We start from the raw sequence: 26405 nt of genomic DNA on the forward strand, positions 1-26405 counted from the left end.
TACTGGGGGGAGATGGACATTAGACAAATAAATATGAATTAACTAGAAAAATTGGATGATGCTAAGGGTTAAGACTGGGAAGTCAAATAGTGTGTTGGGGTACAGGGTACCTTGGCAGCACCTTTGGATGAGGTGGCCAGGACAGGCCCCTCCGAGGAGGGGACATTTCAGCTGAGATCCTCATGACGGGAGGAGCCACAGGTCAGTTCTGGTCAGCAACACTAGCTGCTGCGACAAACTCGGTCCCAAAGCTCGGCGGCTTTACTTATGACTGTTCTTCTGTGGTTCACTCCAAACCTGACACAGATGTTCCTCGTCTGCAGGTGGCCTGCCGTGTGGTGATACAGGCTCTGTCTGTGGGCCGGCCTTTCCACGGGGCCTGAGTCCTCTGCTGGGGGCTCTGTGTCCCCCGCAGGTGGGGAGTGGACAGAGCACAGAGGATCCTGCAGGAGGGCCAGGCCCGGAAGAGATACATGTCACCTCTTCCCACAGTCCACTGAGCAGGACTTGGGGCCACACCACCTGCAAGGGGAAAAATGAAATCCATGCACCTGGGAGGGAAAGGAAATGGGCCAGGGTGACCACGTAGCGGCCTCTGCCACCCCAATCTCACAAGGAGCAGGGCAGCCTTCTTGACCCAAGAAATGGGTAGCACAAGGAACCTCGAGTGGAAACGGGCCTGTTGGGTCTGAGAAAGAGGGGGATGGCCAGCGTGGCTACCGCTTGATGGGCAAAGTGGCCAGAAATGGGGCCAAAGAGGTGGGCAGAGCCTAGAACACGTGAGCTTTGAAGTCACAGTGAATCTGCATCTGATTTCACGTGTGATGGGTAGAGGTTGGAGAGTTGTAAGCAAGAATGTGAGATCGTCTGAATTGGTGTTTCACAAAGATCGGTCTGTTCTATGGTTAAGGCGTGTAGGGGAGCATGAAGGGAGGGAGATCACGTCAGTGTCCCCCTTTTCACCCAACTCCAGCCCCCTTGCTGTTCTTGGAACATTCCAGTTGCATTCCCCACCTCTAGGCCTTTGCTCTTTCTGTGTCCTCTGCCTGGTACCCTTTTCCCCCACATACTCTCACTTCCTCAGGTCTCCACCTGTGTGTCTTGCATAAAATCACCACCCCCCCACCAGCCAGCACTCCCTGTCATCCCCTCGGCCTTGTTTTATTTTTCACCATTGCAAATATCACCACCTGTCATGTAGGTTTTCTTTGGTTATTTCTTCTTTGTCCCCTAGCCCCACACCACCAGCCAAAAATCTAGAGCATAAGCTCCATGGAGGTAGGACTCTGTTGGTCTTGCACATATTCACACGTTAGCTGGAGTGGATGAATGGCTGCTGCTGGAGGGATTTCAGATATATTCTAGAGGGAAAGTTGACAGCACGTGGTGACGTGGAGTTAGGGAAAGAAAAGAAGAATCCGTGAATATTCCTAGACTTGCAGCTTGAGTACCTGTGTATGTGGAGCCGTCGTTCCTGGGATGGGGGCAGATACAGATGGGGCCAGATGGGGTTCAGGAGCTCTGGTCAACCATGTTAAGTTTGAGATGGCCCAGAGACATCACCTGGAGATGCCAACCAGCCTGGGGGGCTTGGAGGTGTAGATTTGGGAGACATGGGCCCCTGGGTGATGTTGAAAACTGGGAAACTGGAGGGGTTTTCCGGGACGTTGATTGGGGGCAGAGGGGAAAAGACTGAGCTCTGGGTTCTTTGAAGACAAGTGGAGCAACCAGTGAGGTGTGGGAGGAAAGCCAGGAGTCTAGAGAAGAAACTCTGTGAAGGCAGGACTAGTAACTGGGCCGGATGCTGCTGAGCAGCCAAGTGAGATGAGGAGAGAATGGCGATGATGCACACAGCTACACAGGACTCTCAGAAACATGGGGAGAACTCTCCCTCCAAACTACTTTCCCCATGGGGATGGGGCGGGGCGGACTCTTGGCTCGCCAGCTCTTTTCAGACATTCCGCAGCGTCCGTGCACACTGGAGATGTTTGTTTTTGGTCTAGCTTTCCAAAGGGTGGGCAGAGAGCAAATGCTCCTTTCCAACCTTGAAGGGTTTGCAAGAATGTGCAAATCTAGATGTGAGAGGCAGTTCAAAGAAGAAACCAAAGACAGAGGAGTCAGGGCTCAGAAAAGTCCCTGCCCTGTGGGCGAATGGAATTGTGGTGTGGGAAGGCAGCGTTTCCCACACTCGAGGCGTTTAAAATTAGAGATGCCACCAGCCCTGCCTTCCGGACAAGACAGCGGGAGTATGCCACAGTAACCTGTTAGGGACCGAGTAGGGAAAAAGAGACGTCAGTATGTGCCCCGTGCAGTGGCCCAGCACGTCTTGAGCGCCCACTGGAGATCGTTCAGGAGCCTGGGCTCTGGAGCTAAGGAGACCTGCCAGGTTTGATCCTGACTCTGTCATTTTTAATGGGCATGTTAATCTCTCTCCGCCTTTGCCTCCCCATTTTTAAAATAGAGATAATTCTAGTACCTCTTCATGGAGTTAGTGGTGCATGGAGTAGATGAAATAATATGCTGCAGATGCCTAGCACAGTTGTTCATGTAGTCGGTGAGCGCTGGCAGAGTCTGTTCCATGGTCAGACACTAGAAATGATGCAGAGAAGACCCTGGTCCTAGAAGGGCCAGCAGCCACGCAGGGGGTAGCCTGTTAACTACAACCAAGTTCTCGGTGATGTACCAGAAGTCTGGTGTGGGATGGAACCAAGGGTGAAGGCTCTGTCCTGGGCAGGAGGGAGAGGGACTGACTCTTACTTGGGCCACTGCAGACGAGCTGTTTCAACAGCATCTCCGTGTTGTAGTGCATCCCTCCCGTGTGGCCTCGCAGTTGTGTGTTTCTGAGAACTGGCCACTTTGGGGGAGCACAGGAGGGCCTCGCACTCTTGATCCAGTTCCTCCTGACACAAGCTTGCTTCATTTTGGTTTGCTTCCCTTTGTAAAGTTATTGCGGCCAAGCTTCGCAAAGTAACCCAGGTGATGTTTTCCATAAAGTAGGTGCTGAGGAAATATTGTCTCTCTTGCTGAGAAACCTTTCTGGGGAAAAGGTGCAGACCCTGTAAGGAGGCTGGAACATACTGCCTTGCCATGGAACACCCGACAGAGCGGACTGACAGTGTGGACCGAGGCCCACTGTTGTCTGCCATGGATTGGAGCCGGCGGGATCTGTCCAGGGCATGGTTTGGCTAAGACCAGAGTGTCACAGTGGAATTTTGTTCAGACTTTACACTCCATTTAAACCAGGAAACCATAGTTCTCTCTCAAGAAAGAACCAGTTTTTGCAAGCTCCCCCTGCAAACCTCCCTCGCCAAAAAAAAAAAAAAAAAAAAAGTGACTATATAGTTAGACCTCACAGACCCCAGGCTATGCCAAGCACAGGGAGCTCGGGGCCAGGGGGAGGATCTGGACTCTAAAGACATTTCTGTCTCTCTACGCCTTTTAGTCCCAAAGCCGGTGGCCTCAGTTTCTCATAGGTATGAAATGGGAACAATTATAGTATTTTTCAGGAGTCCATTGGAGATTTCAGAAGATTTTGAAGCAGAGAAGCTCCCTTGGCTGCTGGCAGCTCCTAAAAAGAGGAGGCAGTTTTCCTCTCTTTGTATCTTTCAAATTAAAACAGTTCAGGTGCAGGTCAAGAAAACAGCAGCAAAAAGATTTGGCTGTTCAGGTGTTAAATTTTTCTTCTAGTCCTTTCTGCCCCCAAAATACAATTACATCTCTTTTAACAATTATAAATGGTTTTCCTTTGGCAGTTAACGGTTCCGCGCCCTCAGCCAGTTTCACGGTCAGGTTTTGCTTGGCCTCACGTCCGGGACTTGGGTCGTGGACAGCAGGCTCACGTGATTGTTCTGCAGAGACCACAGGCTCACCATGTCTTTCAGAGATAATCGGCTTCAGCTTTGCACTTTTGTGAACGTGGGATTTTTTTCATTTTCTTTTTTCTATCTTCAGTCCAAGAAATGTCGAAGCTTTCTATTCTGGATCACCCCTCCTGCCAGATCCTATGATCTTTGAAACCAACAGAACTTCTAGCAGACTGCTGTTTCTAACCCTGCAATTCATCCTGGGTTTTATGATCTTGCACTTTGTGCTAACTTGCCAGGTGTCTGAAGAGTGAACCTAACTAATCAAATAAGGAGCCCAGCCTAGAAGGACCACCTCATAAGAAAGAGGGCCTCACCTGGGTGCCATGCTCACAGGGTCTGGCGTACAGCTGGGAAGGGAAGACAACTAGCCACAATGTTGTAGTTGTCAGATGAAAGTTTGGCTTCCACGTCATGCTATCCTCTCTGTCTCTAGCTGCCTGAGATGTTTCTCTTCCATGCCATGAGCTTCTTAAGCAGTGTTGGGGGGGGGGGGGCAATGGAATAATGTTCCTCTCTCTAGACACTTTCAGAAGAGTGGGTTTCAGAGTTTGTTTCTGTGACCAGAAACAGACTAACTCCTTCCACACGTATCTTTAGGTAACTTTTCCTTTTTGGCAAATAAAAATCACCACTCATCTGTTTGACCCTGGACTGTCTGCTCTTTGAAACAGATAGTTGACCTCGTTTCTCTGAGTGGGTTTAGATCTCAAGGGGTTGTGGTGTTGTTATAGGGGCCAGGCTGTGTACACATTGCAGGGGGTTCAAACCCCCAAGGTCACTGCACCCTTTTGCCAGCTCCTGTTTATCCTTAGATTATTAGAATTTTGCTGAAAGCTGCACCAAAGCCATTGTCATTCTCAGAGCTCTGCAGAGAAAGAGTAAAGAGAAGCAGTAAAATCTGTAAATTTCAGGTGCTCTTGGTATTGTCACCTCCAGGAAGTACTGGGCAGCTGGTTATCCAAGGTCACTGCTGCACAAATCTGATGATGGACACGGCCCAGCGGTCACTGTAGGACTGAAAGGAGATGAACTTGGAGCTGCTTTCATCAGTAACGTTCCTCTTTCCCTAGGATTTCAGAGTGCATGGATAGTGAAGCCGAGACGGTCATGCAGCTCCGAAACGAGCTGAGGGACAAGGAGATGAAGCTGACAGACATCCGCCTGGAAGCCCTCAGCTCTGCACACCAGCTGGACCAGCTCCGGGAGGCCATGAACAGGATGCAGGTGAGAGCCCAGGAGCAGGAACTGAGCCCAGGCTGTCTGGAAGGGGCGTCAGGAGGCTGCCCTCCGCCACGCCCCAAGGGCTGCATCAGAACCTGGTGGCAGCCCTCTGCTTTCTGAGCCTCTCTCTCTTTTCAGGTTTTCCCATTCATTGCTCCAAGACCAGTGTTTTGAAAGCGTAAGAGCACCATCTCCTCCTTCGCACAAGGCTTTCAGTGGCTCTGCCTTGGCCTCTTGCGTGTGCTGCAGTCTCGTCACCTGGCCTTCAAGGCCTTCTGCAGCATCTTTTCAGTCTTAATCCACCGCCCACACCCCCCAACTCCACCTTCCAGACTCGACTCGCGAGCCAGAGGGAGCCACTGACTGCTCCCTTTGTGTGCCCCTGGAATTTCTGTCGTATATCCCTCCTCCACGGGCTGTTCTGCACATCCAACTGGCCCCTTTCCTCCAGGCTCAGCCCAATGCGTCTTCCTCTGCAAAGCTTTTCCAAGTCCTCCATCTGGAAGAATATTCCTATAGGGTTGTTCTTACTGCCCCTCACCTTCTGCCACGGATTGAGGGTATTTGGGTCTGCTGGCTATTCTTTTTTGCTTTCTTTCTCTGGATATAGCATCAGTGTTTTGCACACGGCAGGTTTTTCCTAAATATTCCTAGAATGAAAGACCCCTGTGAGCTCTGTCGTGTGGGGCCTCAAAGAGAACAGCATTTCCCAAAGCAGGCTCCATGGAACACTCATTCCATACTCATTCCATGAGAGGCTCTGTGAGAGGAGAGCTCCTCGTTCAAAGATGTCTGAGAAATGCCACACACAGTGCGCCCCTCCGACATCCACAATGCACGGCAGCTCATTAAAGGCTCTGAGCACTCCCGCAGTAAAGAACCCTGTCAAACCCAGAGCTTCCCAAACCTCTTAAATTATAAGACACTTTTTCACTTAATGCTCAGGCAGCAGACTGGGAAATATTCTGAGGTCTTTCCAAAGACCAGTTCTCTGAAAGGGTGGACGCTTCCTTCCAGACGGGTCTTGTGTATACCGCAGAGGCCGCAAACGCTGCCGAATCTCTGTGATGGTGGGACTCCCTCTGCCTCGCCTAGGATACCCGCTTGATCCCTGCAGGGAACTTTCACATCCCTCCTCCAGGAAAGGTTTGTCGGCATCACATCCACCTAGTAAGGGGGCGTCTCCCTTACTCTTCGCAGAGTGAAATAGAGAAGCTGAAAGCGGAGAATGACCGGCTGAAGTCGGAGTCTCAAGGCAGTGGCTGCAGCCGGGCACCCTCCCAGGTGTCCCTCTCTGCCTCCCCGAGGCAGTCCATGGGCCTCTCCCAGCACAGCCTCAACCTCACAGAGTCGACCAGCCTGGGTGAGTCCATCACAGGGCTGGGGCAGGTCAGGGCCCTCGTCTGGCACTTCGCGCTGCAAGCGAGAGCCCCGAGACAAGCAGACAAACAGACCAAATGCAGAGGCAACAGGCGTGTGTGCACTTGGGGTGTGCGAGTGTGTCTGCGTGTGCGTCTGCTACCAACATGAGCCCAGCCGTTAGACTGCTGTCATGCTTTGCTCCAGCGCCCCAAATTCTCCAAGCCATGAGCTTGGATTCCCCTCACCCACCACGCTGAGTTCTGTTTGATCCATTTCAAGAGGCTGACCTGCAAGCTGAATGCTGCCAACCAACCCCGTAGTGGCAGATCCCTACTGGGGCGATGGCTTGGTCCATGACCTTCCTGCCTTTGGGATGGACTCCAGGCGGGCACAGTCATTAGCAAACGTGATCCAGGTTTTCTTTGTGAGCATACTGAGGCTGGCGCTTTGATTTCTTATCCATGATGCTGCTGTTTGCTCTCGTTTTGGTTGAGTCTCCCTTGCACTTCCATCTAGCAAGGTGCATCGTCAGCCCGCTGGCTCCTTGGTTGGTCCACCGTTGGTTTCTGTGGTTGCACTCGCCATTCTGCCCTCTCCCCTTCCCCACCCCACTTCCCCCGCACCCCGACACCTGGTTTGTCCCGCTGCTGTGCCAGTGAGCAGCGGGGGTGTCAGGAAGCCGGCTTTGCTGTCCCCTGTGCCTAAGGCTGTTGATGTTTTCCATTCGCAGACATGTTGCTGGATGACACTGGTGAATGCTCGGCTCGGAAGGAAGGAGGCAGGCATGTTAAGATAGTTGTCAGCTTTCAGGAGGAAATGAAGTGGAAGGAGGTTAGTTGGATCCTTTCCCTGCTCGGCCTGTCCCCTCCCCAGCTAGAACTGCCTAGCGTAGTGATTTCATCGTCAGACCGAACCACCTCAGCGCCTCAGGTGGTCTGGTCATACTACTAACGCTTTCCTGACTAACCGTCACCCCCAGGAGCATTTTGACACAATCGAAGTGAGCAAACTGCCCTCCACCCCACCCCCCGCTCGGAAAGTCTGATAAGGGGTACTAAAGTGGCCCCACGTTGCACTGTCATGTAACCGTCTAAACACTAATGTCAGTCAGAAATGGCTTTTCTGAATTTAATATATTCCCAAAGCACTTCAAAGGCCGCTAAGCACATTTAGCGAGGAAGATACAGAAATAAACTGACCAAGAGCACCAGTTTTATCCAGTCGTCAGAGGCTGCCAACGAAGGAGATGCTGAGAGATGGAGGAGGCCAAGCCCGGGGTCACATAGGGGTCTACAATTGAAGCGGGGGGTGGGGAGGAGCATCCTGATTCCTCAAGGCTGGGGACCCGAGTTACCTGATGGTTTCTTCGTCTACCAGAGGCTAGAGGCCGTATCCCCACCAGAGACTACTTTGGGGTCGAGGTGGGGGTTGACAATTAAGGTTGATTTTTAGTTGTTGATTAAATCCAAATGATGCTGTGAATGACCATCTGTCAGAGAAGTGAGACTCAAGACCTCATGAGTCACTATTTCAAGTCCCCTTGAGCTTTTTATTTATTTCTCAATATTCTCGCCGACATGCTGTTGTAGTCTTGGGCAGCTAGGGATCCCGTGGTGCCCACCAAAACACAGCATCTGCAGCTGTTCTTTTCTCTGCCGGGGGTTCCCACTCTGTGGGTGGCTCTCTAGTCTCCCTGGAGGGGGCAGGCCCAGAATTTTGGAGCTGCCAGGGGTTTTAGCATCATCTAGCCTAGAAGGGTCCAAAAAATAGCTCTGTTTTTAGAGCTTTGCTAGTAGAGTGATGGACTATCAAAGGGGAAATCCATTCCTAGAACATTCTCATAATTAATGTCAGTGATCCCTGTGAATGCGTTTTATCTAGTGATCATCAGCACAAACAGATAGATCTTACATTTTTACAAAAGTCTGTGAGTCACTTTCAAAAATTGTATTTTACTGGATCACCACAGCAGCCAGATGAGCTTGGTTGACCAGATGTTATCATTTCCATTTCACAATTGAGAGACCCAAGACCCAAACATCGCTTACCTAAGGCTACAGGGCAGGTGATGCGGCCAGATCAGCTCACTGCACGACTGGTGCTCTTCTTGCTGCTGATGTTGCTTACCTGCCAGAGACACCCCTCCTCACCCCACCCCCACTCTCCTAATTCTGTATCCTTAGCAGCATGTCAGATATTAAAAACCCATCAGAATGGAATGTTCTATTAGCTTTTCTTTAATCAGTGTGATCAGTTAACCCTCACTATGCAGAGCCCTGTGGGCAGAGGAGTAGAAAAACATTATTTTTTGTGAACTTCCTGGAGTTTCACTAGTTTTCTGAATTAAGCATGTTTTAACTTTTAATTAAACAAAAAGCAACAAACAAGAAACAAAAAGGAAGAAAAAATTTAAAACATTTTTTTATCCTTGAAAGAGTTTAAGGTCTAGCAAGGACATAAACTTGATATTCAAACAAGACAGAAGCACCTAAAAAATTAGCAAGTACAGAATATATCATTATGTAAGTTGTGTACAGATCTACTGAAGCAGTGTGAGCTCTGAGCCTGGTGGTTAATCATTGAAGGCTGCCTGGAAGAGGTGAGTTTGTAAGGTTTGGAAAGGGAAAGATGGCAGACGGGAGAGGGGAGAGCATTCCAGGCAAGGGTTGTGTGATCTACGCACTATATGAGGTACACACTGAGTAGAAGGTTCTAGATTCCAGAGAAGAGGCCCTCTCTTCCTGATCCACAGCTTGCTGTGTTAGCGGTAGAGCAGAGAAAGGCTTTAAAACTGTTGCATTCAATCTAAGTGATACCTGGTGTTAAGACGACAGGACTTTAATTCCCCCCTCAAACCATTGGTGGAGTTCTAGGACATTCTGAGTCCTTCTAAACTGTCATAAAAGATCCACTTGTTTTTCACCTGCATACATTTCCTTACCCTTAGGATTCCAGACCACACCTCTTTCTTATTGGCTGCATTGGAGTTAGTGGCAAGACGAAGTGGGATGTGCTCGATGGGGTGGTTAGACGGCTTTTCAAAGTAAGTGTTTCAAGAAGATGGCTACGGCAATACACCCGAAGGGGGGCCTGGACTTGGGGAGGGAGAGGGCGGTTTGAGTCCTGAACTGGACCACTTCTCAGGCGTTTGCCCACATCCTTATGTTGCCGGGACTCTTCCCCCAGCCCTCAAGGGAACAGAAGGAAGATGGTAAGTACAGACTGGTGATTGGCCAGTCTGTTCCCATCTGCCCTTGGCAGTGGTTGGCCAGCCAGCGAGAGTCATTGCCCCAGCCTTGATCATTTATTTCAGCCTCTCACTGTGACCTGCTAATGTCCAGATTCTCCCTTCGCCTCAGAATGTGTTTATTGAATATGCTTTGGAATGTGTGCTCTGTGGCTGGGGCTAAGAAATCAGAATTCCATCCTTGATTGTGGGGGGATTTGATCCAATTTGCCTGACATCCTTGCTAACACTGCAGAGTCTGTGATTTGTGCTACAAATGACATTAATAATCTGATCAGGGGCTGGCCCAGTGGCTTAGTGGTTAAGTTTGGTGTGCTCCACTTCAGCGGCCTGGGATTCATGGGTTCGGATCCCAGACGTGGACCTGTACCACTCATCAAGCCATGCTGTGGCGGCGACACACATACGAAAAGTAGAGGAAGATTGGCACAGGTGTTAGCTAAGGGTGAATCTTCCTCACCAAAAAAATTAAAATAATCTGATTAATGGCCAGTGTCAAGGATGTTGGCATAGTTATTTTTCTAGTTGTTCTAATGACATCATTGGAGTGAATGTTCCCACAGGAAAAATAACTTAGAGGTACCGAGTTGAACCTGAAACACAAGGTGGTTTGAAAGAAGCTTTTGGTACATTTTTTTTCTATTGACCTGAAGTCAGTCAATAACCATCAGTGTTCATTAATCATATCCCTGGAGTAGTAATAGCCCAAATTTTTTGTGCTAGAGACCATGCTAAGCTCTTTTCTTACATCACCCCAGTTTATTTCCAGGCCTATGAGGAAGATCCTGTTATTTTCCCATTTAAAGGTGAGGAAAGTGAGGCTCAGGTTGGGTCACTTGCCTACAGTCATGGATCTAGAACTGGACCATATTGGTCTAGTTGAGCTGGTCTGACTTCAAAACCTGGTTTGACTAGTACACTTTAGTCTCTTTCTAACATCTAGACTCAGGTGGCTTCACACAGAGAAAATTCTGTTCTTTGACCAAAGATCTGTCACCATCTTGACAGGCCCATCTGTAGAAATGTGACTAGGCAAGAGATGTGAATGGCTCAGGACAGACCAGTCCTGCCGCCCAGGCCAAAACCTCACGTTTGCTGATGGGCAGTCAGCGTCCTAGGCTCAGAAAGACAATAGTTTGGGCTGAAAAGAGCCTGTGGGGCATCACAGGTGAGGCAATGAGACCATTAAAGGTAGAAGCTTGTTATGGGTCTCCACCTCAGTCATTATCCAGCCACCTCAGAGCCCACAGACTTTCGTCCCAAGTTCACTGACCTTAGACCTGTGGGTCATTCACCTAGGAGGGAACACTTTCCAAGTTAAACATACGTTTCCTGTTGAAAGATCAAGAGGTGCTTTTTTCTGGCAGCTCTAGATTTTGCTCCCTTTGTCATCAGTATGGTCTTTGAGCCAAAAGAAGGGGCTAGTGGAGAGATCTCTTGTCAGAATTACTTCTTTTCTTTTTTTTTTTTTTTTGAGGAAGATTAGCCCTGAGCTAACATCTGCTGCCAATCCTCCTCTTTTTGCTGAGGAAGACTGGCCCTGAGCTAGCATCTGTGCCCATCTTCCTCTACTTTATATGTGGGACGCCTGCCACTGCATGGCTTGACAAGCAGTGGGTAGGTCTGCACCCGGGATCCAAACCATCAAACCCCCCAGGCTGCTGAAGCGGAACATGCAAACATAACTGCTGCACCACCGGGCTGGCCCCCAGAATTACTTCTTCATGAATTCTCCGGCAGCATTCACAGACCCGATATCTTCAGGACTTCAGTCGAACTTAGAAAAAGCAGCCTAACTTTCCATGCTGGGTTCATCCAGACTAAACGTTCACAGTCTTATTAGGGTTCCCCTCCTGGCTAACCAAATAAATCTGTATTTTAAGAGGGCTGTGATGCTCGGGCATCATCCCCATAGGAAGTCAGCTCTTCTTCCCCTCGTTCCACAGCTCAATTTCAACTCAGGCGTCAGCTGGGAAGGAAGAGAAGATGATCGTAAATCACCCAATGAAAACATGAGTCATGGGCAGATTTTTGGCCACATCTTTGATGGGGTCTTGCTTTTATTTTTTCCAGGAATACATCATTCACGTCGACCCGGTGAGTCAGCTCGGGCTGAACTCCGACAGCGTCCTGGGCTACAGCATTGGGGAGATCCGGCGCAGCACCGCCTCTGAGACCCCTGAGCTGCTTCCCTGTGGCTACCTGGTTGGAGAGAACACCACCATCTCTGTGACCGTCAAAGGTAACCCGGCGCTTACAGAGGCGGGAGCTCCCAGAAATGGCGGTCTCTGTTTGGGGACTTGGCATAGGAAGCCGTGGCCACGGTTTTGTTTGTGCATATGGTTGTGGATTGTTTGTTTTCCCTTGCACCAGTTATTCTTATCTAAGCAAGCTGAACAGTCTTTAGCTTTTGCAACCACCGTCGGAAACAAATAATTTTAGTTGATTGCTAAAATTATATAACAGCAGGTCCCATTAACCTTATGACTCTGAGATGATGGAATCTTAATAACCCTGTCGACATGGGGCTCTACCAGTACCAGTGAACTCTTCTTGCCAGGAGGCCTTGGACATGCTCCCATTCCACAGCGGGGAAAACCACGATTTGCTGTGGGTTTGGAGGAGTTCGATGAAGCCGCTGAGGCCCCTGCCCACGCACGAGGCTGCAGGAGCTTCCATTGCCTCATTGCCCAGAGTTAAACCCCAGGCCACAGTGTGTCCCATGGAGCTCTAGGCCCACAAAGTATATTGTGGGGGGAAAAAAGTTTCATGGCCAAATAAGTCTGGGAAACTGCATCATGATCCCCATTTGGGTTTGGGGGCAGGATGACAGAAGTGTACTGGTGTGCTAACGGCTCTGACCTTTGCTGTTGTAACTCCTGCCATTAAAAAGGCTGTTTAATCCAGTCTGACACAAATGTATTTGCCTGCAAACCCCCTTTTCCTGTATTTTCTGAACCACCTGAAGGACGGACTAATAAACACTGTGCTGGGCTCGCCCTTCCCGTCGTCCCGTTTCCCCTGGAGGCACTGGTCTTGACTGTGGTTTACAGTGCCGTTTGGGGCTTTTTGGATGCAGATTTTGTTTCCTGGTTGGTAGGTTTTCCAGAAGCACCACTACGTTCCTCATCAGTAGGAATCGAGGCCTCGTGGTGGGCATCCGTTACTGCTCGAGCCTCACACATAGCTTTATCCTGCTGGCAAGTGCAATTCCATGGTTGTGGCCTCGGGCTGCAAGTGACAGAAACCTACTCAAAACAAGCGTTAGCGAAAAAGGAGGTGTAAAGGCTCACGTACCTGGAAGATCCAGGAAGACGCTCCAAACCCAGCTGACTCCAGGCGCTCCACCCGTGCCATCAGGACCAGGCCCATCAGCCTTGCTCAGCACTGCTTGCTTGTCCTTGAGCTCTCTGCACATGGCTGATGAAGGGGCCCTGGTAGCCCTCAGCCGTCTTTCCAGCTTAGGAACCTACAAGAAAGAGAATATCTTTCTGGAAAAGTGCGACAGAGAATTCTTAGAGGTGATTCTGGCCCACCGCAAGTCAAATGCTCATCGCTGAATCAGTCATTGGGACCAGGAAGAGGCTTTGGCCCAGCCTGGTCACAAGCCTACCCAGGGGGTGGGTGAAGGTGCTGGGTCAGCCCCACTGGAGCCACCTGGAATGAGCTGCCCGTAAGAAAGAATTTTCCTACGAGGGGGAGGAGGAAGGGGTACCAGGCACATTGAAACGACTCTCTACTCCGAGAAGCCTTTGAGGAGGGCCTTATACATCATTGACTCAGACTGCATTGCCTCCACGCTGGCAAGCGTGCCTTGTCACTTACAGGTGGGCATCACAAGCACCGAGGGGTACAAGGAGTGCCCTGTCGCTGAGACCACCCCAGCCCTCTGTGGAAACAGGGACGAGATTATCTGCCTCTGCTGGAGCAGGCCACCCCATCACGGAGCCTCATCTGCTGCTCTCTCAGCACATGGCGTTGTTTTACCATCTCAAGGGATCAGCGTGGGTTTATTTTTAAGTGATACCTAACTCTTCTCTTGTCCTATAGGGCTTGGAACTTAGGCTTTCAAGGCACTAAAACCACTCAAGATTCTGAGCGGAAAGAGATCCGCGAGCTGCAGATGATTCACTTCAGTGGTCCTGGGGGATGGGGTGTGACCACGTGCTCCGAAGTGAGGTCGTCCGCAAATCAGTCACTCCAGGGGGTCTTATGGCAAAAGACAGAAATGGCAACAGATATGCAGAGAGAGGTGCTTTAGTGTTTGCCCTGGTGCTGCTATTAAGTTAGACGTGAGACCCAGTGCTCCATGCTTTGCATCACGGTTTGAGCTGTGTAGGCCGTATCGAGCCCAGTAGAGGAAGGTCTCAGGCCTGTGTCCGGAAGAAAAGTCATTTGAGAACCTTCATCATGGTCATTCTGGAACAGTCACTGCATTTAGGAGCTATTCTTGCTTGGGGTGTGGGAGGGGCGGATCAGAAACAAGCATATAAATGCATTAGGTGGGTCTGTTTGCAGAAAATAATTATATGGAAGAAAGATGTTCTTATAAAACAGAATGAACACTCTCCAATTTATTTTTTACCTACCTGTACTGGTTTTCTTGAGATGAGTTTTTAACAGAGTTACCTTAGGTTCTGGACGTGTAACCCTGGATGGCTCTTTTCTGGGGAATGCTATCAAGAAAACAGCTCTTTGAAAGCCCACAGCCGTGACAGTGAAGTTGGTCCGGGCGAGAAGGGGGAAGGTGTTTCCTCGATATTGTTGAGGCTCCAAGTCTAACAGTACTCACATCCCAAATCAGATGGCCTCACCTTGCGTTCTTCCTCTCTCTAAAGATAAAGTGTTGATACCTTCATGGTACATCTGAGAGTGGGCAGCCGGGGCACCTGGAAGGTTCACCTTTGGTTTGAGCGAACACCATCTAAGGTGACTCCAGACAGAAAGCCGGCACCCAGAGTCTTAGGGATTCAGCAGAGGACAGACAAGGCCCGAGGGCCCAGATGGGAGAGGTGAATCAGAGTCTGGGAGAGCCAGCCAAGCCGGGGGCCAGAGCACATGGTGCTGATGCGTGGGAGCAGCGGCAGTTTGCTCTCAGCCTCCGGTGCACCTGGTGGGCAGGGGTCCCAGGTCGGCAGGCTCCGAGGAAAGGGTGGCCTCCGGTTTTGGCTGTCCTAGTCAGGCACAGATGGCTCCCCTTTCCACGGGCTTCCAACGCCCCCATCTCTCTGACACAGGGCTCGCGGAAAACAGCCTGGACGCGCTGGTGTTCGAGTCCCTGATCCCCAAGCCCATCCTGCAGCGCTACGTGTCCCTGCTGGTGGAGCACCGGCGCATCATCCTGTCCGGCCCCAGCGGCACCGGGAAGACCTACCTGGCCAACCGGCTGTCGGAGTACCTGGTGCTTCGGGAGGGCCGGGAGCTGACGGACGGGGTCATCGCCACCTTCAACGTGGACCACAAGTCCAGCAAGGTGAGGAGGCCACTGGGCAGCTGCTGCCTTTCGGAACTGTTGATGCCGCCACCGCCCTGATGGGAAAGCAGCATTTCCCACATGCTCTCCGCTGGTGTCTTTAAAAGCCCAGCGAAGGAGCTCAGGAAGGGCATAGCAGAAAGGACAGCTTTGACCCAAAGCTGCCTGGCAAGAAGTTCCATCTGTAAGTCAATCTAGTCCATTTCTTGCCTCCCCCCATGAGCTGGGCATGATGCTCAGTGCTAGGAGTTCCTTAGGATCACCTCAGATGTGCCATTTCAATTTACCAAGAATTTTTCATGAGCCTGCTGGATGCTATTGTTTTTCCAAAATGAAACCTCCTTTTGTGAGAAATAATAATAATAACAGCAGCTTGCATTTATAGACTGCTTGCCCTGTGAGCAGCAAATCGGCCGCCTCACAGCTCTACCTCCAAGAGAGTCGTTGCCACTATCCCATTTTACAGAGGGGGAGACTGAGACTTGAGGCAAATGGTCCTGTGCCATGGGCCAGAGCTCCAATCTAAGTCTTGGACTCCAGAGCCTGCCAGTGGGCTCGATCGTGCTTCACAGGGAGTGATGGAAAGTTTGGACAGTCTGACCTAGTCCCGGCCGAGGGTTGTGAAGTGTTTCCTCAGACCTGTGTGCTGTTCACGCGGTGGGAGTTGATGGATGACCTGCTCTGGCTGGCCCTGCGCAGTCACGGTGGATTGCAATGACTCCTCCCCCTTCAGAATCACCTGGTGTGTTTGAAGATGCTGATTCCCATTCCCTGATGATCTAGTTCAACAGGTTGGGGGGTGGGGAGCAGGAGTCTGTGTCATTCACTAGGTCCCCAAGTGACTGGTGTAGGGGCGGGACTAGAGAGAAGCGGTCAGAGCCTCTGGGTGAGGAAGCTAAGGGAGGCTCCCTCTCTTCTGGGACCAGGGAGAGAAGGACTCCAGGTGAGATTCCAGCCCCTGCTCACTCTCCTGGTCGGTCCCCCTTGTGCAGAGCACAGCTCCTCCACCGCACCCCGCAGGCCTGAGGAAGGGAGGCAGGCTCCCGGGCTCAGAAGCCACGAGTCCTGTCCTTGTCAGGTGTCCGAGGCCAAGAACCCACAATGGAAAGGAGTTAAAAGAAGGAGAAATTACTAGAAGTTGGGCATTTTCTATGCTAGCAAGTCACATTTTGACTTACTGGGAGGCCCGGGTGTGTGTGTTCGTAGGAAGCGGAGGAAAGGTTGCCCTCTGAGCAACCAGCCTGGCGTGCAGGACAGTCTGGTGTGGCGAGGAACATGTGCTGGGGCAGGCGGCACATCTGGGTCCAGCCCCACTGCTCACCCTCTGTGCCATCTCAGGCCACTCACCTGAGTTTGTGCCTCAGCTTCCCCACCTGTGAAATGGAGGTGGTCACAGTACCCACCACAGAGGGTCACTGTGGGCTGCAGAGGTTCGTCTGCATAAGGCCCTCAGAGTGTGCGTGGGCTGAGCCATGCTGGTTGCGTGACAATGAGATCATCGGGCAGTCATTCTGGGTTCCCTGGCCAGCCCTTAACTCACCGTTTCAGCCTGTCCCCGATTGCACCATTATTCTTCTTCTTCCTTTCCTGACACGCATCCATAACCCAGCCACCCTGGGCTGCATTCTGGCTCCAGCCAATCCCCACCTGTTCTTCACAGTTAAATTCAAAGCTTACCCTTCCAACCAGACCCTGCGAGGCCCCTCGTGCATGTCGACCCCTCTCCCCTGCACTGTTGGTTGCCGGCCGCCCAGCACTCATCAGCTGTGCTTGTATGTGTGTTTGTGTGTGTGTGTTGGTGGGGGGAGGTCCTTTGCTATGTTAATTCATCCCGAGCTGCCATGTAAACTGCTCTCAGGCACATGCTCTGGAAGTCCAGAGATGTATAAGGTGCCTGCCCAGGGAGCCTATTGGGAGGTTGGCATAATAAGAAATATCAAGAAAAGTGACAGCACTTGTAGAGAAGTGGCACAGCAGGGATATAGAACCGTGCCTACTGTGCTCTTGCCCAGGCTGAAGGTTTTCTATTATCCAGTGAATGCCAGGAAGCAGGACCCAGGCCTTCTGACCCCTGCCCACCTCGCATCTCCTGAGACCCAAACTGATGCCCTGTAGCAGGTGGTCACTCAGCACGTGTTCCCCACATGGCCTCCGGAACGGCCTTTCCTCCTACGTTGGCGGCTCAGCATGTTCATCTTCATCGGGGTGCGTTCACTCGCTTGTTCTTCCCTTGGCCCCACAGGAATTGCGCCAGTACCTGTCCAACCTCGCCGACCAGTGCACCAGCGAGAACAACGCTGTGGACGTGCCCCTTGTCATCATCCTGGACAACCTGCATCACGTCGGCTCCCTGGGCGAGGTCTTCAACGGGCTGCTCAACTGCAAGGACCACAAATGGTAAGGGCAGACTCTGGACCCCCTGGCCCCGGGAGAACGGCTGCTATGGGACCAGTGCTTCGTGGGGAGCTGTGCACACCCATGGCAGGGTCGGCATCAGCGGGGGCAGGCAGCCGGCGTCTGCCCGGCCACACAGACTCCCCGGGCGTCTGTGAGCGCCTTCTCGAGCGTAGCTGAGACTCACAGTGTCTCTTCCCTCATTTCCCCACAGCCCGTACATCATCGGCACGATGAACCAGGCTACCTCGTCCACTCCCAACCTGCAGCTTCATCACAACTTCAGGTGAGGGGTCACTTGTTGGCGCCTGTTATATCCCAGGCATTGTGCTGAGCTTTTTTCCCAGCTTAGCTCATTTAATTCTCACAACAGCCTCAAGTAGGTAAACGTATCGTTCTCAGCTTACAAATGGGAGACTGAGGCTGGGAGAATTAAGTGACTCTTGTGAGGTCACACAGCCGGTCACTGGCAGAGCTGAGACTTGAACCCAGGTTTCTGAGTCCTGGGGAGGCAGTGTCGAGGAGGCAGCCTTGGGCAGGGCCTGGAGGCTCGCTTGCCTGCCCTGCTCATCACCAATGGCGCATTTCTCTGTTCCAAGTGAACCCCAGCCATGAAAGCTCTTGCTTATGAACCTCCCCATGAGGCTGGTTCTCCGGGCCTCTGCGCTCCAGCTGCTGTGAGCCCTCTGGGCCAGCATGGGGCCGGGGCTGTCCCACTGCTGGGTGTGGGAAAGACTGTGCAACACTGTCTTGCTAAGTTGTGTGGCCACTTGCCTGGCCATCACTAAATGCCCTTTGCTCTGCCCTGATTCCCGGCTGACTCCTCCACTCCTCCTCTCCCGCCTGGGCCCTTAGATGAGGGTGAGAAGCCATTTCCTGGGGTGGGATCCCCTGTCGTTTTCACTGGCCACTCTGCAGGCACCTCTGAGGGAGAGCTACTGAAAGTGGACCTGAATTGTAATTATCAGGGAAATGTCAACTCCTCCAGGCCACTGGGATCATGCAGGCTACATCGTGCTATCTCTGCATGCATGCTGTCCCAGCCTTGTCCATGCCTTCTCCTGAATATCCCTCAAGTCCTCCTTTCTCCTCCTTCGTCCTTGTTCACTGCCACATCACCTCCCAGCACACTGCTGCAATCATTTTCTCACCACTCTGCCTGCCTGCAGCTTGGCCCGCATGCAGGCCATCCTCTGTGCCGGTGGCAGCCAGCGTGAGTATTCTAGAATTCAGCTATGACCGTAACACCTTCATGCTTCCAGTCCTTCAGTGGCCTCCAGAATGAAATCCAGGCTCCTTGGGTTGGCAGGTCAAGTCTAAACTCTGGTTACACTGACGCTCTGGCGGTTTCCCCAAACACTCCACGCTATTTCTCCTGCCTGCTCAATTGCTGCCAATTGCTCTGCACCCACCCACCCCCCATCCCCCACAGCCCCTGCTCCTGCCTTTCCTTATGTGGCTGCTCCATCGCTCCCCTCTAGTCTCAGCTCAGACGTCCCCTCCTCTGAGGAGCCTTCCCCAACTGCCCAGGCTTTGTCATGTCTCATTTCTCTGCTTGCTGGTTCTTCCACTAGACTCTGAGGTCTTGGGGACCAGAGACTGTGTCTTAGTTCTTGTTAGAGCTCTGTGGCCCAGTACAGGGCCTGGCGCAAGCACAAGAGGCAGTTAGCCCAGTGGTTAGAGCTCAGGCTCTGGAGCTGGACTATCTTGGTTCTAAGCTCTTCTGTTAACTGGCTGTTTGATCTTGGACAAGTTACATAACCTGTCTGTGCCTCAGTGCTTCTATCTGTAAAATGGGGGTGGCGATTATATTTATGTCACAGGGTTGCCATGAGGAATCAGGAGTTAATGTCTGTGCAGTGTTCAGAATAGTGTTGGCACATGGTGAGTCCAGCTTTAGGATTAGCATACATACCTTCCAGTTCCCGTCTGCTTTGATTTGAGAGGTTGCCCACCATTTTCATCCCCGTCATCATCGTTGAAAAGCATTCCCGGCTTCCTCCAGGTGGGTGCTCTGTGCCAACCACACGGAGCCTGTGAAGGGTTTCCTTGGCCGGTTCCTGAGGCGGAAGCTCATGGAAACAGAGATCAGTGGGCGGGTGCGCAATGTGGAGCTGGTAAAAATCATCGACTGGATTCCCAAGGTCTGGCATCACCTCAACCGCTTCCTGGAGGCACACAGCTCCTCGGACGTCACCATAGGTAGGTGGGAGGCCAGGTGGCAGCTGGCAGGCAGGTGGGGCGGGAGGCAGAGGGGGGATGCTGCTCCTGGAGCTCTGGCCTCCTCGGATCACTCTCCTCAGGGTCCTGACCAGGACAGCACTTTGCAGGCACAAGTCAGCTTGTTGCTGCACTGTCCATACGGATAGAGAAGGAGTCAGGGGGATGGCCCAAGAGAGGCCCCAGACCGCCAGTCACTCAGTTCGGGGGCTGTGTCTCTGCCCTTCTCCCCTGCCTGGTGCACTGGTGCTGGTCAGCAGCAGAGAGTTGTGGCTGGCCCGGGCTGACGCAGAAACTGCCAGCTCAGTGAGGAGCCCCCATCCCAAGGCTCCCCCAGGTGAAAACAACTCTGCCAGATTGGCTCTGCTTTCAAAATAAAATCTGATCAACATGGCTGAAGCTTTGGGTTCAGAGGAAAATGGGTCACTGATCACCCCACCCTCCTGGCGTCCTCATTTTAGTTTGAGCTTCTGTTCCTGTCCTTGTGCAGACGCACATACATGTTTTATGAGTTCAGTCATGATGTGCACACAGGATGTGCTGTTCTTTCTCATCTCGTGTTGTCTCGTGAGCATTCTATGTGGATGCTTGTTTTTTATAATTCTTTTTAAAGACTGCAAGGTAATCAAATCATCATTTCCTTAACCATCTCTGTTCTTTCCGACATTGAGTGTGCTTCCGTTTTCAGGATTCATGATACTGCAACGAGCCCCTTTCTCCATAAAGCCTCTCCTCTCTTTTGGGTGATTTCCTGGAGGAGAGATGTCCCGGGTGGTGTTAGGTAGCCCAGGCGTCCTGCTTTGTGTCCTCCACTCGCAGCTGGTATTCCTCCTGTTGCTTAGAAAATCCAGGGGCCCTGCTGTGAGGGATGCAGACTGGCTTCTCCTGACCCCCCATTTCGGCTCTGACTGACTTTCACTGTGGTCCCCAGGCCCCCGGCTCTTCCTGTCGTGCCCCATCGATGTGGATGGCTCCAGGGTGTGGTTCACTGACTTGTGGAACTACTCCATCATCCCCTATCTCCTGGAAGCCGTCAGAGAAGGACTCCAGGTGAGGAGCACACTGACCACTGGCCTCCTCAAAGTTGGGGGGATGGTTGGGGCTGGCCTGGTAGCACAGCAGTTAAGCTCACATGCTCTTGCTTTGGCAGCCCAGGGTTTGCTGGTTCGGATCCTGGGCACGGACTTACACATGCTCATCAAGCCATGCTGTGGCAGGCGTCCCACATATAGAACAGAGGAAGATGGGCGCAGCTGTTAGCTCAGGGCTAATCTTCCTCAGCAAAGAGAGGAGGGTTGGTGGTGGATGTTAGCTCAAGGCTAATCTTCCTCAAAAAAACAAAATGTTGGGAGGACTGTTTTGGTGACCAGATGAGTTGTCTTTATCTCCTCCTTCAGAAATCTGCCTGAAATGGGGTGACAGCCTCTCACCTGTGAGGCCATCACTCTAGCACAGTGTAGGACATGGTTGGCTGCAAATCCTGGCTTGGCCACTGTTGGCTGTGTGACCCCAGACAAGTCATTTAGCCTGTCTGTGCCAAAGTGCCCTCATTGGTAGAAGAGATTAATAATAATACTCTGCCACAGAGTTGTTGCAAGGGTTAAACATAATCAGAAGTGCTCGGCATAGTGAGCGCATAAGAAATGGAAGTGTACTGGGGCGGATCACTTCACAGTTTGCAAAATATTCTCATGTCTGCTATTTGGTTCAAGCCTTGCCTCAGTCCTGGCACCTGGACAGAGACTTTTTTTTTTGTCTCTATCTTTCAAAAGAGGAAAATTGAGGCTCAAAGAGAATATATGACTTGCCCAAGGTCATAAAAGTGAATCTTGAGGCATCTGGGATGTGAGTCCAGCCTCTGGCTCCACTTCCAAGTCTGAGCCCTGGGGCCGTGGCACTCACCACCTGCCACCAGGCCCCTCACGGGTGACCCTGGGGCCCCTGAGGCTTAGGTCCCTCCTGCCGCGCAGCAGCTGGAAAGTACAACTCTTCCCTTCTCATCCAGCCCAGAGTAACCAAGCCAGGGGCTTAGCGGTAAATAGGGTCTTGCGGTGGTTTTACTGTTGAGCCTGGAGCAGCCTGAGCAGTGCATGGACTCCCAGCACCCACACTGATCAGCAGACGTTGTGCACGGTTGAACATCCAGAAGCCAGTCTAGCAGCCAGCTGTCCGAGAGCTGCTTTGTCTCCTCGGACCCGCGCAAGGGAAGATGCGAGATGCTGTTGTAGGCCTGTGGAGGGTGGGAGAGGGCACGCCCACGTGTACATGTGTGATAGTGCCCATTAATGGCTTTGGTCGGTGTTTGTCGTTTCTGTCCATTTGGCTGAGCCTGGTGAATACTTGGCTGCTTTGTACCATGTTGCAGCACTGATGGTCTGCAGAGGCGGTCGGACCAAGGACTTGACAAGGAAGGTGTTGTACCTCTTACAACTGGTGTTTCATTGAACTGGAGCATGTAGGCTGCAAATTCAAGCCACCATGTGGAAACATAAGTGTATTGTGAGGGCAGAGCACGTAGCAAGAAATGAGGCAGTCCCTTGACCAGCCCCAAATCATTAGTTGGCAGTGTCTGAAGATCATTAATCGATGGGAGCATTTCCATTCTCTCTAGTGAATGTGGCTTTCAGAAAAAAAAACTCAGAAAGGTTTCAGATCTCAGCAGTGGAATCTCCCTCGGTAGATGAATTTCCTCGCCTGGGTAAATTGACCATAATTTAGTCTTTTAGCAAATGGATTTCTTAGTACCGCAAACCCCAACAGCCACCCAGTCGTTCCTATTTTCTCAGGCCAATGGTAGCATCTCTCCCTGCTGGATTGTTGCAGTCTGTTTCCTTGCAGAAGCTGCGCCCCTCTGTTCTCCATCAGTGGCTTCCCAGGACTGTGGAATACCCAGCACCCCGGGGAAACTCATGCTGCTCAAAAGCAGCCGAAGGAATTGCGGGTGGAAGAGGCGCACTGTTTCCTCATCATTCTGCCTTGCCTCTGCAGTCTCCCACGTGCTTCTTTGCTCCAAATATATCTTCTGGTGAAGGACAGGGAGGAACAGGAGAGTATGCGTGGAAAGACTCACGGGCTCCTTTGAATAAGGGTTTCCCCTGCCCAAGGAGGCACTCTGGGGAGGGGAAGACTGTCTGTGCTCCAGCCTCAAGCTACACGTCAGCAGGCGCATGGGTCCTCACCAAGGATGGACAGCGCTGGCATCCTAAACTTCACAAGGGCCTGTGGGCATGGCTCTGAAAGGGGGTCTGAACCCCGCTTCACGTCCTGTAGAGGTTGCTGATGGAGTTCATTGTGAAGGAGCTTCTTTCCCACAAGAGCGAGGCCACAGTTTGAAAAGACTTGAGGATGGCTGTGGAACAGCCCCTCTGGGGCAGGGGACAGGGACGTGCCCCAGTCTCATGAGACGTACCAGTTCCGTGTGAGGCAGGAACAGGCATTGCTTCCTGGTGCTGCCAGGTCTTTTAAGGCTAATTTTTCAAGAGCACGGGAGCCGCCAGGGGAGGCAGCCAGAGTTAGCATTTTACTAGGTTGCTTAAAAGTGAGCCCCCCAGTCTCAAATCTGTGACCTCATCGTCCTGATGAGCCCAGGAGGCCCCAGAGAATCTGCTGATTCATGAGGAAAGCTGGTGTGTTCTTCGTGCCTCTGGTTTTGAAGGGAAGTTTGCTGACTTTTATTGGGGGCCTGCTCCTCACCAGCGCCGTGCGGGGGGCCTGACACGCATTGTCGCGTTCAGTTCTGATAGCTCGGTGTGCACCTGGTGGACGAAGGGACCAAGGCTCACAGGAGGTTTGACCCCTCCCAAGTTCACTCAGCGGGGTGTGATGAGCTGGCGTCGGTGCCCCGGTCTAGCTGACTCCTCAGTTACTTCTGTGAATCTCAGGCTGTCCTGAGGACCCCATGTCTCCACCTAGAAGCCTCAGGTGGCTCAGGGAACCAACACTTGTCTTTCATATAGTGGACTTCTACATAGGATTTCAGTTGACAAGATGATTCCTGTATTTAAGATCCTCTGCTCTCCTTCCTCTTACTTTGAGTCCATGCCTACTGTGTGCTGGGCCCTGTGCAGGGTCATTTACTCCTTGCCTGACCCCGTGAGGTGAGTGGTGTGGCCATGAGGGGAGCACGCTGCGGTTCAGAGCAGGCAAGCCCTTGGCCAAGGTTCTAAGCTGAGAAGAGGCGGAGCCCGCAGAATGGCCTCTGATGGGGCTGCCTGTGGGGGTGGGCAACACAGAGACCCTGCTGCCATCAGCCCTCAGAGGTGCATCCTTGCCTTAAGGAAGCGTGGCATTGCCCCCTAGTGGGTACCAGATACCTTTGCAAGTTTTGAGTCTTCCCAGTAAGATTAGAGGGGGTACGTGTGTATATAAGGACCTTGATGCCTCCATGTGTGACATACATGTGCATCCTGCAGAGTCTGAAGCCTCACAGTGGCCCAGGTTTTGGTTTCCAGTGTCTTGGCCCCGTGTTCCTGATCCAGTGGTCATACCAGGCTCCTCCTGGCTGGCTGGCTGGCTGGCTGGCTGGCTGGCTGGCTTGCTGGCTGGCTGCCCGCCTGCCCGCCTGCCCGCCTGCCCAGAGCTGCCTCACGGCTCTGCAGTGGGGCCAGGGAGCTTTGTGATGTTTCCTTTGCTCACCACAGTCCTTACCCAGCCTCTCATCACCTGCACTTGAATGTGTCCGGCAGCAAGCGGGAGGCTCGTAAAAGTACTTTCTGTTCTCGCAGGTGATATTGGCATGTGCCTGGTGTACGTTTGTCTTATGACTCAGTCCCCAGGCCTGTTCCCCTCAGAGCTGCTGTTGTAAACAGTTGCCAAAGTGTCTCAAGTCTGCAGCGGAACTCGGAAGGCTCCTGTCCCCCTGGTGGACAGATTACCCCACCTACTCTGAGACCCTGGGCGAGTCTCCCCTCCCTAGGCCTCAGGTTCCCCATCTGTAGTCTGACGTTTCAACTAGAAGCCCGTTTTATCAAGCTGGCTTCTGTGGAGCCCCAAAGTTCCTCAAACTACTCAGTGGTGGGGTCTGGAGAGAAGAGCAAATATCTGGAAACCCCTGGGCCAGCTTCTCTCCAAGGACTTGATGAGCTCTGAGTTCCGGCCTCGGTTATTCTGCAGCCCTGAGCATCCCCTCCTCCAGGTGGAGGATGGAGACAGAAGCAGTAGCTGTCAGAAATGAGGGCTCAGTTCAGCCTCACATGCATGAGGTCTGGCTTGGGATAGGCAGCTCCATTCCGTCAGGAATTCCCTTGGAGGGAGAAGCTTCTCAAAGTTGCAGGAATGTTTCTAATCTGGAACAGGCCTCTTCAGTTCTAAGTGTCCCCACATGCTTGTGTTCCCCTCCTCCCTGGCACGTACCTACACATGATCCCTTCCTGCTCAGACTGTGACATGCCTTCAGAATGCCAGACTGCATTCTCCGACCTGAGACTCACCGCCGCCCCAGGTTGGGGAAGATTTAGTAACAGACAGAGGCAGAGCGCTAGACAGGAGGGGTGCTGGTGTCTGAGAAAGCGATGAGGTCATGGGAGGCTGTGTACGTCTTGAGTGGAGGGGAGGCAGCCTCAGTGGAGGGAGTTGGGTGGGCCCATCTGCAGAGTGGGCAGGGGGGCAGCTTCCCTGATGAAAGTCTATGTAGCTTAGGCAGTCATGAGACCGCTGGAGGGGACAGCAAAGCCAGCCTGGGTTGACGTGTCCTCGTCTGGAGGGCAGCCTGGTCTGCGTCTCCCTGCTCCAGTTCCGGCTGAGTCCTGTGGCTCTTGCTGGTACCGGGTGGTTCAGAGCAGACTCAGGAGGGGGAGAGAGGAAAGGTCAGACAAGGAAATTGGGGTCCTAGTGTGAATCCAGCTCTGCTCTCATTCTAGTTCCAATCCAGCTCTTTTCCCACTGGCTCTTCTCTTTAGGTCCTAACTTTCCCATCTGGTAGATGAAAGGGCTGGGATAGGTGACCCCACTTCCTTTGAGCTGAGGCAGCCTGTGACTTGGAAAGACGTGGTTTCATCAGTTGTTGCTCAGCCCTGTTCTACATCAGCATCTTGCCCTCACTCCCTCCTCAGCTGCAGGAGTCCCAGGAGGGCAGAGGGAGCTGACAGACAGACAGTCGGTGGGCCAGATGTCATTTTACTGTAGAAGCCCCCTGCAGCCACTGTGGTTCAGGAGTTTTTGGTCTTGGTACCCCATGGTCCCCGGTGGAGGGGGTGCCTCCCAGAGCCACAGCCGGCACTGCCCTTGGGTCATGTCTCGGCCTGGCTGTGAGCACTTCCCACCACACATGCTCAGACCCCAGCGGGGTGTGGGATTCCAGTTCTACCTCGTCTCGTCCCTGCGCCTATCTTCTCTTCTGAGAAACTCGGGGAGCAATGCTTCTCGGAATCACTGCTTCTCACGTCCCCGGCGCACAGTGAGCTGTCAGGTGTGGCAGCAGTGGCGGCGTTAGAGGGGAAAGAGAGAGAGACTCTGCCCCGCCACGTAATGCGCAGAGCCTCGCCATGGGGAGTGGGGCAGCCTGGGTTTTCATTCTTTAAAGAACGTGCGTATTTCTAGAACTTGCCAGTAAGATTCACTAAAATCATTTTATCATTACATATTTAAGGCTTAAGAAAAGGAGCTTGGAGGCCTGGCACTGGTC

General features: G+C 52.2%; 1 protein-coding gene across 21 annotated transcripts in view; it reads left to right on the forward strand.

The window, feature by feature from the left end:
* Positions 1 to 26405, forward strand: part of NAV2 (neuron navigator 2) — a 706422-nt gene that overhangs the window by 672825 nt on the left and 7192 nt on the right. For 20 of the 21 annotated variants that reach the window (XM_070274944.1, XM_070274945.1, XM_070274947.1 and 17 more), the window contains 10 exons: positions 4937 to 5090; positions 6288 to 6450; positions 7180 to 7280; positions 9397 to 9492; positions 11770 to 11938; positions 14934 to 15169; positions 17412 to 17566; positions 17778 to 17849; positions 19569 to 19765; positions 20715 to 20833. In XM_070274944.1, coding sequence (XP_070131045.1) covers positions 4937 to 5090; positions 6288 to 6450; positions 7180 to 7280; positions 9397 to 9492; positions 11770 to 11938; positions 14934 to 15169; positions 17412 to 17566; positions 17778 to 17849; positions 19569 to 19765; positions 20715 to 20833 — 1462 coding nt within the window. The remainder of the gene's footprint in view (positions 1 to 4936; positions 5091 to 6287; positions 6451 to 7179; positions 7281 to 9396; positions 9493 to 11769; positions 11939 to 14933; positions 15170 to 17411; positions 17567 to 17777; positions 17850 to 19568; positions 19766 to 20714; positions 20834 to 26405) is intronic. The other variant, XR_011441179.1, reaches the window with a different exon arrangement.

This window comes from Equus caballus, chromosome 7, assembly GCF_041296265.1.
Source record: "Equus caballus isolate H_3958 breed thoroughbred chromosome 7, TB-T2T, whole genome shotgun sequence".
NCBI lineage: Eukaryota > Metazoa > Chordata > Mammalia > Perissodactyla > Equidae > Equus > Equus caballus.